We start from the raw sequence: 17,216 nt of genomic DNA, 5'->3' as shown, positions 1-17,216 counted from the left end.
ATTGAGATGGATGACCTCCTGAAATGTCTTGATACTTCATCCTTATGCATATCTAGAAGATATAATAAATATTAAGCGACAATTCATACTTACATGAACTAATTGAAAACCAATACTTACAAAATATAAGTCAATATTTTGAAAAAACCTATGACATAATTTGACACATTGGAATAAAAAACTCCCACCTACTCTAAAATACAACCTTTTAAAGTCTACCTCTACCGACCAAAAAAGTTTTACAAACAAAACTAGGAAAATGCTAGGAAAATGAATACAATTGGCTACAAACTATTATAAAGAAATAAAGAGTAGAGATAATGGTAGGCGGATGGTAAGCAACCAAGAAAAGACAAATGAGAAGTTTTACATTAAGCCAAAGTGTTCACGTGTGAACGCGCTTACGAGATCTTTGAAAGCCGGCTTTTCCCCTTAACCAATACAATACAAACTCATCAAAACCCTCGTTTCGCCACACCCTACAGATCTCATCGGGCTTCGATTCGCAGTCGTTACTGGTCCGATTGATTCGATCTTGGGCTCAAACAATTTCTTTTTTGAATACCCTTTAGGCCCCTCTCTCGATTGAGACCAATTTTACCGTCTGCCGTTGAGAATATTGTATACTAGGGTTTTCCGTCTTTCCCCAAATTCGGTCGATCTTCGAGGGCTTTCATATTTCTTGCACGGCATCCAAATTCGCCGATCGGGAGGTAGGGATTTGAGGCCCGCCTTGAATTTCTTGTGATCTATGCTGTGATTTATGTTTTTGGATATTGTAGGGTTTATATTTTGTGGGTTTGATCTTTCGTGTTCTGGGTGTGAAGATTATGTTTTAGTCTGAACGAGAAGGTATTTTCGTATGGCCGTTGTTGGAATTGTTCGAATCGAATGAAAATAGGTTACGACCTTAGGGTTTGTTTGGTTTTACGACCTTAGGGTTCGTTTGATTTAATGAACTTAGAGCTGTTTAATGCTGATTTCTTCGGTTAATCGTTGGATGTGATCGTCGCTTAACGCGGATTTTTTTTTCGTTCGGGAGGGTTAGGATTTGCTTTTTACCAAGGGTTTCATTGTGAAGCGCGTTGAATTTTTTAAATTTTTTCTTTTTTTTGGTGTAATTTGTGCAGGCAGGTCCCGGAATTTTTCTCAGCGATAAGCTATTTTCATGAATAATTTTGTTAATTTTTGAAAAATTTGAAATTTGATTTCCTTGTTTAATTTAATTATAATTTGTAAAACCCCTTTTTTCTCAAAATTTTGTGTAGTAATTTATAATTTATTTTTAGCTGAAAGAATTAATTATTGTTTTGTGTTTTTTATTTTTATTTTAAAAATAACCTAAATTAATAATAATTTTTAGAGCCTTATTTTTTTCATTATTTTGTGCAGCAATTTAGAATTTATTCGCAGCTGAAGGAATAATTAATTTATATCTACTTTCTATTTTTGATTTAAAAAATGTTTAGTATGCAGTTATTTTAAAATATTTCACAAGAATACTGTATTGGGAATGTATCTCTATCATAAATGTCTTAGAGCTCGTTCTTTTTTCCGTATTTGCTTGCCTAATTTTCTTCTGAAACATTTTAAACAACTGGGGGTTGCTGAAGCTTGACCTCACTTAAGTAATTTTAATATGCAATTATATATCGATACATATACATTTACAGTCAGAGCTTGTTGTTTGGTAGTCCTTGTTTATTTTTTTATTCGGTGATTTGATAGTTCTTTACCCATTTTGAGGTAATTTAGACTTATGTGCCTCAAGTGAGGGTTATCTCTTCTGCCAAATTTACTTATGACCTGCACTGAGTTTTGATGGTTGGTGTTAATAGCAACTACATGTTGCAGGTGGCATTCTACTCAATTTGACAACTCTATTATCTCTTAGGATTTGAATGGGGTGTCTGTGATGAAATTATATTTTCTTGTACAACTCAAGCCCATCCCTATGGGCTTTTTTTTGTATTAAATTATTTATTTGCGCAGGCAGTAATAAATAATTTGTTTTATTTTATTTAAATCTTTTTGAATTTAAAATTTAATTATATTTTATAATAAGTAAGAGTTACATGTAAAAGAAAGTGCTCTTATAGAAAACCTATGGTATAAAATGGATTATATTGGTGTTTCAGATTATATGATGCAATCCATCATTGTGATGATGTGTTTAGGTTGCAGATTAGAGCTTATAATACATGTGATGTTTTATTTCATAAATATATATGATTATATCAATAAATGTTAATCTTCTTATTTTGCTATGTACAAATATATATGTATTATGATAGGCAGTGTGATAGGGTTTCTTTATGATTATCTAATATTATATGATATTAGTTTGGTGTTTCCATAATTATGTTACTATTTGAGTGCGTATTATTATTATTTTTTTGTGTTATATTGAATGCTTATGTCTTTTTTAAACATACATGTTCACGTGGGTTATAGTGGTTACTTAAGTGGATAATGCCTTAGTTTATCAAATGTAAGTTTAATAGTTATCTGCAATCTCAAATTATGCTTTTGGCCATATTAAAATAATGAGGGGTTTTGATGTTCTTGATACTTTTTATGGAATTGGTAATTATATAATTTATACTTTGTTAGGAATCAAATTGCATTCAAAGAAGAAATGGTATATATTTGATTTCAGGAAAATGGAATGGCTTAGAATTTTTTTGTCCTACTGCAGTCAAAAGTAGAAACGTTATTCAAATGTTATAGAGTAGGATTCTTCCTTCTACCTTAATGGGATCATAAACAGGACAGCTAATAGGACAAACATTTCAGGAAAATGGAATGGCGTAGAATTTTAAATGAATTTCTGTGTTTAGCATCCTTTCAACTGTCAGAGCTTTTATCTCAGTCCAATTGTTTGTCACTCTGCCTATTTTTGGTGTTGGCAGTTGTAATTTTGGGTACTTGGACGTTAATTATATAAGTCGTGTCCTGTCTGGTGAAGGTCAACATGTGATTTAAGTTGAAGCATATTTGTCAAAATTTTAGTATCCTGCATGAATTTTTGAAACCTTACTAGTGTTCTAATCTTTATCTGAGATCTAGAATCTCTTATTGATATTTTAAAACTTAGGTACCACCAAAAATAGTGGGTTTGTCAAAAGATGTTAGTTCTGCAGAGTTTTGCCTTTTTTCTCAATTCTTATTAGTTATATGGTTTCAAGAGTGTTGAGGTGTCACTTAAATACTGCTGCAGGACTCACCATGGTTTTGAAACGAAATAAACGGGCTTTGGAAGATGGAAAATCATGCCAACCTGTTAAATGCCACAGACAATCAGAATATAGTCTTGGCCAGACAAGTGGAATTGGTGAGATCGTCCCTAATAACATTTACAGCAAAATGCATCTCCAAGAGTTTGCACAACCAAATGGCATGGAAATTTTTTGTGGAGACAAGCTCTTGATTTCATCAAGAGAGATAAACCTTAGCAATGGTATCATTTTTAATGATGGCATTGATTTGTCAGAGAGGGATGAAGCTCATCAGAAGCAAGTAGAAGTTGTGAAGACTGGCAAAGACGGCTCTGTGACAACTGGACTTGTACATAGTCAAAACAGTGTTTGTGATCACAAACAGGAGCAATGCATAGATTCTCAAGTTAGCTTGGCAAGTAAAGAAATGGCAGAGGATGTGCTAACTGATGGGACAATTCAAGATTCCAACTTGTGTGAAGACAATTTCCAAAAACCACAGGGAAGCTTACATAGCGAACAGAAGGCCAAGGATATTGAAACATGTATGTCAGTCTCAAGCATTGACAATGGCAGATTGTCTAGTAGGGTTTCAAATGATGTTGATTTTGACATGGTATGTTTGTTTTAACTACATGTTTATTATGTTATTTGTTTCTACATTTCAGTTCTATTTCTATGTATTTTAAAGTTTGTGTTTAGTTTCAAATTTTTGACATCATTCTCTCTTTCCTCATCTAGTTTTACTTGTTTAGTGCACAGTACCATAAAATAAATGAGTTGCTCAAGTGACTGACTTTATTGACTCCCCTTAGTGCATTCTACTCATTTTGCTGCATTGTCTCCCGTAACTTGTATTTCTTGCTAGTTTGTTATACCATATGCCAACAGGTTTGACATGTAGGGCATCACCATAATGTAGTTGTGTAGAGATCAAAGATGTGACCGAATATTGTCAATATCAAAAAATGCTAATATTTGAGGGTTCTTTTGCAGTTCAATAAAAAATCTCTGTCTTATGTGGAAAGTGCTTTAAAACTGTGGCCCCTATACACACTATGTAATCAAAGTTGAACATATATAAGTACATCCGCAAAATACATAGGGGCACAAGTGTTTGAAAAATAGAAAACAGACCAATGCACTGTTTTTTAGTTTTTATCTCAATGTATAATTGTTTTTCATTACATCTCTTCATTTAAATTGATTTATTGTTGGTCCTTATCGTGGAAACTGTATGGTGGTTTAATTTTTAGTATTTTACTTGTTACTGGCTAATAATCTGATATACTGGTTCTTCTGCCTGTGTGTGTGGCAAAGTGTATATTCTAATAACTAATAATAATAAACATACTGAGAACCGATCCAAAAAAATAAAACAAACCAAGAAAAATTCATAAATTTCAATTTTATTTTTATATTAAGCACATTATAATCAATCCAGTAAATTTACTATAATCTGTATAGTCATTTCAGCATTCTATAGAACCCTGTAATTTTAAAGTTTGTTGCATTAGGAGAAGATTTTTCCTTTGTTCAAATGATACCTTATATTGGCTAATAATTTAATATAGTAGTAGTTCTGCCTCTTTGTGGCAAAGTTCACATTCTAATAATAAATAATAATAAACACGTTTAAAAGAATTGGCAATGTTCAAAGACAATTTTACATTAAAAGCAAAATTCTTATCAATCCAATTTTCAGTAGTCTGCATAGTGTTTTCAGTATTCTTTGCAAGTCTGTAATGTTGAAGTTTGTATCTGTAGAAGAAGAATTTTCTTTATATTCTCCTTAACTGCTCCATTCTTTTTATTCAGGTCTCAGCTTCCTCCCCAAGCTCCAAAGACATGCTTTGTGATACTGAAACAGTGACTCGAGAATGCGAAGGATCAGAGAAAAAACATTGTTCACTGCCCCCATTGTCTGTTTCTGATTCTGGAGACTTCTGTTCTAGAACTTTTGTAGAGTCTGATTGTAATGAGGAACAATTTTCTCACTTTGAGTCGGCTTCATGTTTTGGCTACTATCATTGTAAGAAGGTTTCTATAGGACCTGAATTTCAAGCAGAAATACCTCCATGGAGCTCTGATGTCTGCGTTTCTAATTCTGATTCTTCCAATCTGATGTTGTCCCAAGCATGTCATGATGATGACAGATACCCTCATAGATTGCTTGGTAATTGTGTGTGGCCCTTAGCTGGATCAAACAGTGAACTTCAAGACCATTGTGTAGGACAAGGGAAATCTACAGATTGTAAATGTCCAGACCAAAATTCTATACGGTGTGTCAAAGAACATATTGAAGCTGAACGGGAAAAATTGAAGCTAAAGCTTGGCGAAGCATTCTCTTTGTTGGGATTTGATGACATGGGTGAGAACGTGTCAGAAAAATGGACTAGACAGGAGGAAGAAACCTTTTGGGATATTGTAAGTATGAATCCCGTGTCATTAAACAAGAACTTTTGGAATTATCTTTCTGGGGCCTTTCCCTCAAGAAGCAAAGAGGAGCTGGTGAGCTATTATTTCAATGTGTTTGTTCTTCGTCGAAGGGCCCTTCAAAACAGAATTGACCCAGAAAACATTGACAGTGATGATGATGAAGAAGATTGGCATGGCTCTGAAATTGGACTGAGTAACAGACTCGGGGTGATTGATGAAGATGATGATTCAGAAGCAGAATCTGATGGCAGTGAAGGTGATGATGAGGTTTCTGAATCTGATGAAATTCCTGGTGCTACAGAAGAAGAGGATGAAGTGACGGCAGGTTACATATCAGAGGGGCACATGACAAATAGGAGCTTTCACAAGATTACTTTTTGTGACCGAGAAAATGATGCTATGGATTGCCAGGATGAAGATATTGATGATCAAATGGGTGGGTTTGCATTACCTTTTCAACACAGGCTAGTACAAGGTGACCACAGTGATTTGTTTGTGGGGCAAGATTTACAAAATGAATCATGCATGTCGTATGAATGGAACCATGGAAGTAAGTCAAGTTCACTGATGCGCATAAGAACTACTGGAATTCATTCTCTTCAGGATGAAAAATTTAAAGAAGCCACAAGTTCTGACGATTCCTGTAAAGAAGAAAGAGTGGATGATTTACATTATGGAAATGAAGTACTATGTGGAGATGGCAAAGCAAATGGTAATTTATCTCGCAAGGATGACTTTTTTGTTGACGGACACCCTCCTTCTCTTCTGGAACCTTATGACTCAAAGCTGTGGGACATTGCTTTGGTGACTAGATTAAAAACAGATGCAGATAGATTGGTTTCAACCTGCAGTCTGATAAAAGAACTTTTTGGGGATGAAACAAGGGATAATGATAGGAACCAAATTTGACTAAAATACCTCTGGATGAAGATTTAAAATACCTCTTGATGAAGATTATGCATTCGAGCTTTGACCTAGTGGGGGATGTGATACATATTTTTCCAAATCCAACCATCTGGTTTTTCCTCCGATATGACCAAACTTGCATTGCGCAGCGTTTTGCCAATTTGTCAAATTCTGCTTTTTGCCAATTTGTCAAAGTCTACGTGTCATTTTTTCCTCTTTTTGTCCATGGTCATAAAAGTCTCTCAAGTTTTCCAGTAATCTTTGTAGTTTGAGAGACTTCTTGTACTGAATAAATTCTTTTTTGAAATACTTCTCTTTGGGCTCATGGAATGACCCATATTGTACATTTCTTTGTAATATGATATGGCAACAAATGAAGATGTGCCATATTTGTAATATATATTGAATCTTGATTGATTAGTCAAGTTAAAACCGTCTGCGGGAAATTCCAGGCTTTGAAATTTTGATGCTGCCTTGCTATTAATCAATTGTCCAGAAAATTACATGAAATGTGCTTTGAGCAACAAATGGATCACATTTACTCTTACTAGCTCGTGTCTCAGAGAAGCCATGACCATCACTTAAATCCTATTTCTGCGGAAGTCATGTACAGAAAAAGTTGTCATTATTTGTTAGTAATGGGTGCCTTTCTCGGCATCTCTCTGTATACTATCAGTGGATCGGAAAACACATTTGTTACGATGTAGGTGTGTTTCTTCAGTTGCATTTTGTATAATTGACTTGCTTTCGACAGACCTCTTAATATATGCACTTATTTTTTTTGTGTATTTATTTAGTAAAATGAATTTGGCAACCAATAGAGATCCTTAGCGAAAAGGGAAATGAAGTACGTGAGTTAATGGCAAGCATGGTGGTGGTGGCTCTTAAACCCAGCTTCCATTTCAGAGTTTCTTCATTTTTTCCGAAGATTATAATCAGAATTTCATCCTTTGAAAAGAATTAAATCCCCATTTTATTATCGCATTTTCTTCTCTCAAGCATTTTTCATTGTGATAACTGTTCACTTTGTTTCAACCCCTTTCAACAAAAACACACAGCAAATGGTGCAGAAAGACTATGCCCTTGTTAGAGTGATGCTGGTGGTGTTTACCTGTTGGGTTGCAGTATGCTGTTTAAGTTACCACTCTTTCACTGTACGAACCAAATATATGCTTACATAAGCATGGTATTGTTCAAATTCTGGTTTAAAATTGTAAACTATAAAGGGAAAGATTCAGTTGCTGTAAATCAGCGCTTCAAGTTGTGGGATATATCTCTTTCAAATGAGATTTTAACCAGATAGTGGCAATTGTTGGAACATTTATTGAGTTCTTTTCTCATCGCATGGGAAGTTTAAAGGTGGGTCCTGCTTTCCAGATGGCTTGAGCATTTACACGCAACCGATCCATCCAAACAGACATGGAAATTTTCAGGATTTCAGCCGCTTTATAAGTGACATCAATCAACATGTTCAATTCTCATCCATCATTATTTCTATATACATGGTGCGTACATCATCGAAATATGATTTTCGCAAGTCATTTTTAATCCACTCTTCTCATTTTTCTCTTGATAGATGGGTCCCATTTTGTCCAAAAGCTTTCTTTTAGGGGCTTTATTCTTAAAACAACCTACCATTGAAGCTCTATTTTAGCTTCATCTTAATTTTTTTAAGCTGAAAAAGATTACAAAAAAATTAAGCTGAAAAAGATTACAATAGAATGAAAAGCACAGCCTATGAAAGGACGAAAAAAATCCTAATTTTTTTAAGCTGAAAAAGATTACAACAGAATGAAAGGCAGCCTATAAAAGGACTGCAAAAGGAAGAAAAAAAATAAATCCTAATTTTTTTAAGCTGTAAAAGATTACAATAGAATGAAAGGCAGCCTATAAAAGGACTGCAAAAAGAAGAAAAAAAATAAATCCTAAACAGCTGAACCAATTAGCTGACAACAAAGCATATTTGGTTGACAAAACAGACGAGGGCTGTAGCAACAGCTGGAACATTATAAAGTAGAAAATACAATGAGTTTTCCGAGCATACATTGAAGATGAAAAACAACTTTGGGGATAACATTAAACTTGGAACTTCAACTTATGCAATTGTCTTAAACAGCTGAACCAATTAGCTGACAACAAAGAGCATATTTGGTTGACAAAACAGACGAGGGCTGTAGCAACAGCTGGAACATTATAGAGCATTATAAAGCAGAAAATACAATGAGTTTTCCGAGCATACATTGAAGATGAAAAACAACTTTGGGGATAACATTAAACTTGGAACTTCAACTTATGCAATTGTCTGGTACATTTGATATCTACTTGCTGAATCTGCAAAAAATGGTACTTAATTTGATCAAATTGTCCACTTAATTGAGTACAAACCTTGTTGCTATTCTTTAATTGAGAGCACATAAAAAGAATTGAAAAAGTAAAACCTAAAATTATTTATGTCTTGATGCAAAATGTGATTAGAAAACAATGCCACGCATCTATTTTTCCAAAGATGCAGCAAAATACTCTCACAGCCCGCAACTATATTCTTATGAAAACTGAAACCAAGAATTGTTTCTTTCCATCTTAATGTATGCTCAAAGATGGCTGGGAAATGACTGAACATAATATTCCTCTTTAGAAAATATGTTCTAAATTTTCATCCTTATGACAAAAAGGGCATTATGCCGGTTTAAATTTCAGCTGTTAATTTATCCTCACTTTTGATGTAAAACCTTCCAAGATAAAAACTGTGTATTCGCTTCAGCCTTATAGTTCCAAACTTGAGGACTTAAGACTCTTCCATTTACTCTCATTAAATTTACATTTCCACTTGTTATTAAGTCTGGGAAAACAAAAAAAAGAATGATTGTCTACCCACAAGCAGACTTTAAACACTTGCACTACAAGGAAGTACATAACTTCATAAGAAATTCCATAGAAACAAGTGACTTCACAAACACCAAAAACCCTTGAAATTTATTATTTAAATTAAAGAAACTTCTGGAACAGTGCCAACTTTATTATTTAAATTAAAGAAACTTCTGGAACAGTGCCAACTGATCCAATCCATAGAATTAATATCCCAGATATCATTGAATTGTTTCACCCTCTTCTTGAAAAGATATAGCCAAAGGTTGACCATGGTATTTGATGCAGAGGAAGGACTTAATCTACCTTGACACATTTCATACAATGATTTGTTACATTTTATAACTAGGTGCATCCTGTTCATCCTAGGCATATTGCTTTTAGGTCTTGGTGAGTACATGTGATTCAAACCCAATCCAAAACATACATTCTTGGCCTGATTATGGCCTCTCACCATGCATTTTGATGGCATACAGATCATCATTACATCAAACAACTAAAACAATGCATTATTTTGTTAAACCCTTTTTCAACTACGGCTTTGTAACAGTTACACTGCAAAATGAAACCAACAGTCCTAAATAACTTGCACAAATCAAAGACTTAGGAACTCCCTTTTGGAGGGATTGAAGATGACACAAAAACAGAACTTTCCACCAATTTTCATGGATTTCCAACGGTAGAAAGTCAAGTTATGAATTATTTGCACTCGCTGGAAGCCCTAGTTTCTGAACAAGACTGTTAGAAAGATTGACTTATTAGACCAATCAAACAATCTTTTCTTTAGGACTGGTAAGAACGAAAAACATCTTAAATAAAATTTTCTTTCCATCCATATAAGTTTTAGATCCGTACCATTTTGAATTAGGCTGTACCAAACAAAATACTGTTTGCTTACACAAAAAAAACAAGATAAAAATGTGTCAAAATGATGTTTCTTCTCATTCAATCCTTCTCCAACCTCCCCATTCGAGTTTGGATTACATATTTATACATTTACAACCATTCCCTACTGTCAAACCAACCACCAACTACCCATAACCAAAAATGCAACTTTTGGAGAATTTTGTCATGACAACTTTTTGCAACATTTACATCTTTTTGACAGCTTGTCATGAAATGTTCCAAAATGGATAAAAATGACTTCAAAATGGTCTCAAATGACCTTATTGAACCTAATTGAACCCAAACTCTAATATTACTAAACCAACTCCTAAATAACAATGAAATACATCAAATCAAATGAATATCAAATAATAACATAATGAAACTCCCTCAATTGATCCAAATAAGCTTCCATTGCTCTTCTCCAAATTGTGTGATAAGTGGCTCTCTCAGGTGTTGCATTGGGATTCTTGCATATGATAGATGCAATTATTTTAAAGATAGTGATTCTAGATTGTAATTGAGAAATAAGCCTTGCTTTTATAGATTTTTGGATGAGATTTGGAATTGAAGTGCTAATTGATAGTTAACTGATTTTGATTGATCAGTTAAGTGGATTGATTGATCTGTTAACGAGATTAGTTAACTGATTTGATGAACCAATCAAAATTTTCAACATGTGCTATAGGATTTTGAAATTGAAATTCATTTTCATTTTGTTTTGAATTTGAATTTTGATTTTCGAATGATGAAATTGAAATGCACATTTAGTTGAAATTTGATGAAATTGGAATTTGAGAAATTGGAATTAGATGAAATTAAGTGAAATTCGAATTTGGGGGAACAAATAAATAAATTAAATAATTTAAATGAAATTATTTAATTCTTAGAAATATGATTAATTAAATAATAAAGATTATTTAATTAAGGAAATAAATCGTAATTAATTAAATAATTAATATTTAATTACTATTTGGAGAGGTTAAGTGATTAATTAATAAAGAAGTAGAAATTGAATAATTAGTAATGTAGAAAATGTTGATTTGAATTAATTAGCTTAATTAAATATTTAAAAAATTATTTAACTAATAGGACAAATAATTAGTATGATTGACGAGACATTTTTAGGCATCTACATTTGCCCTTTTTTGAGACAATGTTGAAACGACATTGTTTCAAAGAAAATAATTTTTTTTTTTGCCCCAGTATGCCTCAGGGACGCTTAGGGTTAATGCTCCCTCGAGAGATTGTTTGTGCATTAAAGTCATGAATGATCTCTCGAAAGAAGAAGAATATGATATAGAAGAATAGTTAATTAGTTGGTAATATGAATGGGTTTGATTGAATAGAAGAAATGATCGGAGCGATTTGTAGATTGGTTGGATTGATAGATAAAGATCAAGTCTGGTTTCAAGGACACACCCTGTATAAGATAAAGATGATCAAAACGTTTGGTTTCAGGAAGGATATATCCTGTATAAGACAAAAATAGATGATCACATTTGGTTTCAGGAAGGACACATCCTGTATAAGACAACTGATCTGTGAAAGTTGGATGAGAGATGAAATATGATGAAAGTGAAGAATGATTAGTAAGAAGTGAAGAATGTTAGAGAATAGAATTGATTAATGGATAAAATAGTTGATGTGAGGAAACAACTTAGAAATATGTGAGTAGAAGTTGAAATGAGATCATTGATAGTAGAATATGTTAGGTGAGAATGATCTTTGAGATAAAAATCAACATGATGAGATGAGAAAATGAAATGATATGATTGATGAAGATACACAAACCTTTATGTTTTTATTCAGGGTGCAACACATGTTCATCACTGAGCCTTATTATGTAACAATGAAGCGTTGTACACTAGGGTATAAGGAACTAAGATGTAAAGATATCTCATTGCAAGAAACAAACACGTAGCAGATAAGGAGTGAACCCTCCATTTTGGGAATAGCACTAGGGGTCGAGGTATGTTCGATGTTCACGGAGCGAACGTACATATCAAAGACACCCATAAAACCATTGCCCCAAAACTTCATTGGTTCACACCACAAACAACAAATAAAGAAAATGATCATGCCCATCACGACTCCTCTAGTCACTTTTGGACATCCTTGAGTAGCACAGAAACATGACCTATCGCCAAATGATAAAAGATAAAGATCAACTTAAACAAAATTCAACAACCATACTGATCTGTGCCTTTGCTTTGATTGTTTGATGTGATGGTTGATAATGTCTAGTTTTAGAAAGTTTGGACCTCGTTTAAGATTGACCGATCTGGTTTTGAGCGTATCCTCTTCTGTTTAAGACAAAATTTTTGTCACTTGATAAGGATAGTTGATACGATTGATAAGACAATTTGATCAGTTGATTGCAGATTTTGATAAGATAGTTGGATCCTTTGCGAACTTCGTGCGAAGTGTTTGCTGGATATCTATTAGGGTGTTTGATTTTTGTGAGACATTTTATTTCAAGTTTTTGATGTTTTTGGATATTGTTGATCATTTTTGAATGTTTTTGGTTGATTTTTCAGGATCGTATTTGGATGTTTTTTGTTGATTTTGTGTTTTCCAATTTTTAGGATTTTGTGTTGTTTTTTAATTTTTAAAAATTTTCAAGAAATTTTATGATGTTTTTTGATTTTTTTAGGACTGTTTTCCAATGTTTATGATTTTTTATGTTTTGCAAATGTTTTGTATTTTTGTTTTTTTCGATTTATTTGGATTTTGATTTTTCGATGTTTTTGGATTTCTGTGTTATTTGACGTTTTTTGGATTTTTTTTTTGAGAGATGAAATATGACTAGCCATCAATTGATAAAGATAAGGCTAACTAGGACAAAATCCAATAGCCATACTAATCTATGTCATTGTTTTGATTGCTCGATGATCGATAAGAATGTTTGGTTTAAGAGAGTGAGTACCCTGTGTAAAATCGATCTGTCTAGCTTCGAGTGTACCCTTCTCTGTATAAGATATGTTGATGTTGATAGATTTTAATCGATGAATTAATGATTAACAAGACATGTGATTAGTTTGATTATAGACTTTGAGATCCTATTGTTGATCTGATTTGATGGATGGTCTATGCTTTCTTGCTTTGATTTTCAATTTTGTTTTTGATTTTCGAATTTTATGGTTTTTTCCAAGACATTTTGTGATTTTTGATTTCTTCAAGGCTGTATATGATTTAAAGATTTTTTCAGGACTTTTTATGATGTTTAGGATTTTTTCAAGACTTTTTATGATATTTAGGATTTTTTCAGGACTTTTTATGATTTTTAGGGTTTTTTCAGTTATGCCCCCTCCCAGTATGCAAACTTGTTATGATATGATGACTAACAAAATATTTGTGGAGACAATTTTTTTCAACATGAATGCTTATGTAGTATGCGATATGAAAACACACTATCCTATCTAAACAAGGATGATTGTGTTTGTTTATGATGTTGTAATACACCATTTGGATTGAAGGTGCAAAATATTCTAGAGAGAAGTAGTCATTCGATTCTCAAGAACCCTTAGACCAATCAAATTAACACACTTAGTGACTAGGATTTGTAAATGGATATGCAAAAAAATTCCCCATCGATTCTTGAAACTTTGATCTTCTTTTGCCCATGCGTGTGCAATTGAGTTAATTCCGACTCTTGTATTCATTAAAGATCCTTGGTTTCCTATATGACTAGCTACGTAGATGATTCTATCTTCAAAAGCATCCGGGATAGAGCCTCGTTTCTAGAAAGCTTTAAGGGCTCCGACGAGGTTATACACTGTAATCTCTCGAATATTGCTCCATTTCCAACCGTTAGGCATTCATAACCCTGATGGAGTTACTCGTATGTTCCCGTAGCCAAGCTTTATTGCACTTGTATGCATGATATTTCAGTTATATATCATTTTGCTATTTTGTCTTGATATTGATTAGGCATAGCTAGTGTTTTTTTTTTCTTGCCTTGGCTTGTAAGTAATGAAACTCACTTGGGTGTGACAATTACAACGATGTTGAAGTCGAAATTTAGATTTTTCACTAGTCATATGATCAACTAGGTGTCTAGAATGAATTAGAGCAATTGATTAATGTTCGAGATATAACAATTGATAGACTTTGGGTCAACAAGGCACAAATAGTGAAATTTCTACTCAACCATAGACAAAGCGCCGTCACAGGGTGATGTTGAAGATGAATGACCTCAGGCTCTCAAGAACTTCATGCTTGAATATATAAGAAATGAGAGAACCCTGGCTTCTCTTGAATGCAAACAAATGATAATTTGGACAATTGCCTCATTTTATTCATGCAACTACATGAGAAAACAATGATATGCAACTATATGTTGTGCAATTTGAAATGAAGATATGCGATGCAATGAAATTTAAACTAACCTGACCCTTAGATGTAATATCTTTTAAGGTGCATGCTGTTATTGGGTCAGTATGAATTTTGTGTAGATAGTTCATTGGTATTTGTTTGAAGAGTTGGATAAATCTTTCTTTTTCAATAGGATATAAGGACTTAGCTGGGTGTATTTCATGTACATGTTCGACATCTCCAATGTTGATTTCCTCAATTTTTGGATTTTGTGGATCGTCAAAGGGAAATCCGGCTTTGGCACCCATGAATTCAGCTATAGCCTCATCATTTTCAAACCAATCCAACTGTGGTAGGTCTATCAAGTGTGGGTGTATGAGGCAAATAGATTTTGGTTCCGAAGTTGTGACATGAGCAGGTGCTATGCCTGTTTCTATTGATGTACTTGAAGAGGATGATGAAGCCAACCAGGTGTCAATCTCATTAGCTGGTGTTATTCTTGTTCTTGAAGAAGATGATGGAACAATTTGGGTGTTGATTTCATTAGCCGGTGCTATGCTTGATTCTTTCACTACATTGGCATGTGAAAATGGTGCACATACAATCATTGATAAATTGTTCTCTGCAGTATGATCTGGATTGGTGATTTCATTGATAAGGGGTTCATGAACAATTTGTGTAGAGGGATTGGGATCATGAGGGGGACTAGGAGAAATGACAAGTTCATTTGAGAGCGAATCTTGTGAGGGCCATGGAGGATTATGACATGCAAATGAAGGGATGAAGGGATCTTGATCAGGATTTAAAGAAATAATGGGATCTTGCTTAGGACATGAAGGTGAAGGAATACTTTGATCTTGACTTGGAAAGGGATTATTAGGAAGGATGGAACGGATGTCTTGATCTTTCTTAGGAGGTGGATGTTGGACGGGACTTGAAAGAACATCTTTCTCTTGAGATAAAAGGGTGTCATTATGAATGGCATATAAAAGAATGAGGGGACCATCATAAGATTCTTGATTGGTGGGATCTTGATCAAAAAATGGGTACGATGGAAGGATATGTTCTTGATCTTGATTTTTTTCAAGACTCATTTCTTCTGATTTTGGATTATCCTTTTGACATGGGGAAGGAGTTTGGATATGCATGGTAGGTTCTTGGAAGATTTCAACACTTTGTCCTGATGAGAAAGGATTTTGACTAAGACTCTCTGCAGTGGGTTGTCTTGGAAATGGAATATATGGTGGCATTGGATCTTGAATTTCTGAAGCATGGAAGGGAAAAACATGATGACCTAGATTAGCTTGAATTTTTACTATTAATAGCCCTTAGGAGATTGCGTTATTGGATAGTGATTGTGTGGACTGCTCTTGTGCGACTTTAGGGGATGATGAAATGATGGATAGATATGGTTGATTTGGACTTTGGTTGAATGGGGTTTGATTATGGTTGAAAGGGGTTTTAATGTTGGGTTGATGTGATTGATATGTTGGGTTGAAAAAAAAACAAGGTTGACTTGACTCTAATGTTGGTTGAACTGAAGTATGAATGATTTTGTTGGAGAATGAAGGTTGGTATGTTTGAATGGTCTCACAAGAAAAAGAATATTTTCCTGATAATAATTCCATTTTGATTAGAGGTATCGTGGGTGTCACTTCCCTCATCATTTTTTCTAACCAATCCCTATGATTGTTAGGACTAGTTATGTCTATCATTTTTTGTTGCAAAGTCTTAATTTCTTGAGCTAAATTTTTTATAGATGATGATGGATTAGGAATGGAAGGGATGAGTTTGTCACCTTCCCTACGAAATACATAATGCCATTCCATGATATTTAATTTATTGGTTTGGACTAAGATCGATAATGTTTAAGACTTGTGCAATATGAGGATGCAAATTGTGACTATGCATGGACTGAATATATGGACCTAAGATCACAAGAGGTAACATGTTCTTTTCCATTTCTTTGAAAGTGGCAATTTTGTTTGATTTGTTGGTTGTTGTTGACACTTGATGTTGTAATGTTTTCCTTGAGGTCTCAAACTATGTTTGTGGTCGAAAGATTTTTGACAAGACTTGACTATTTTTGACTTTGTTCTTGCTATGCTTGGTTGTTTGATTTTATGAAAATGTTGTATAAGACACAACAACAAGTAGGAAAACAGTTTGAAATAATCCAAAAAGAGTACCATTTAAAGGATCTTTTCAAATCCTCATGTTTGTTGGGGTCTTTTCAAACCTCATTTGTTTTCAATAGATTTTGGCCATACGATCACAAAACAATAAGACTCTTCTATTGGCAAAAGGTCACGAATTATACCACAAACCACATCTTGAGACTCCTTCAACTCAAAAAACCCTGCCACACTCTAAGGTGCGCCCATTTTTTTTGCCTTTATCGAGAAGTTGAACTAAAGATAATTGCTCCTCAATTGGCTCGTTATCTCGAGAGATGCATGGTGAGTGTCTTGGGGGTGAATTCTTCCCCACCCTTGCACTGTGATATTATAAGTGTCTGGTACTGACTCAGCTTGGCCATTGATTCTTAAATCTTTTAATAAAGGTTTGTTCAAGTGGTCATAATCA

General features: G+C 33.8%; 1 protein-coding gene across 1 annotated transcript; it reads left to right on the top strand.

Annotated features, from left to right (window-relative positions):
- The first annotated feature begins 330 nt into the window (after positions 1-330).
- LOC131028765 (uncharacterized) lies at positions 331-7,012 on the top strand. Its single transcript, XM_057959103.2, has 3 exons — positions 331-713; positions 3,221-3,834; positions 5,037-7,012. The coding sequence occupies exons 2-3, from the start codon at positions 3,229-3,231 to the stop codon at positions 6,564-6,566; spliced, it is 2,136 nt and encodes a 711-aa protein (XP_057815086.2). The 5' UTR covers positions 331-713; positions 3,221-3,228; the 3' UTR covers positions 6,567-7,012.
- Positions 7,013-17,216: the final 10,204 nt, after the last annotated feature.

Source organism: Cryptomeria japonica, chromosome 5 (genome assembly GCF_030272615.1).
Source record: "Cryptomeria japonica chromosome 5, Sugi_1.0, whole genome shotgun sequence".
In the NCBI taxonomy this organism is placed as follows: domain Eukaryota; kingdom Viridiplantae; phylum Streptophyta; class Pinopsida; order Cupressales; family Cupressaceae; genus Cryptomeria; species Cryptomeria japonica.
Note: the sequence above shows the minus strand (reverse complement) of the source record. Positions and strands in the feature narration are given on the sequence as shown.

Coding starts and splice junctions, on each gene's coding strand:
- LOC131028765 (XM_057959103.2), top strand. CDS start 3,229: ATGGTTTTGAAACGAAATAAACGGGCTTTGGAAGATGGAAAATCATGC. Junction 3,835..5,036: donor ATGATGTTGATTTTGACATG/GTATGTTTGTTT, acceptor CTTTTTATTCAG/GTCTCAGCTTCCTCCCCAAG.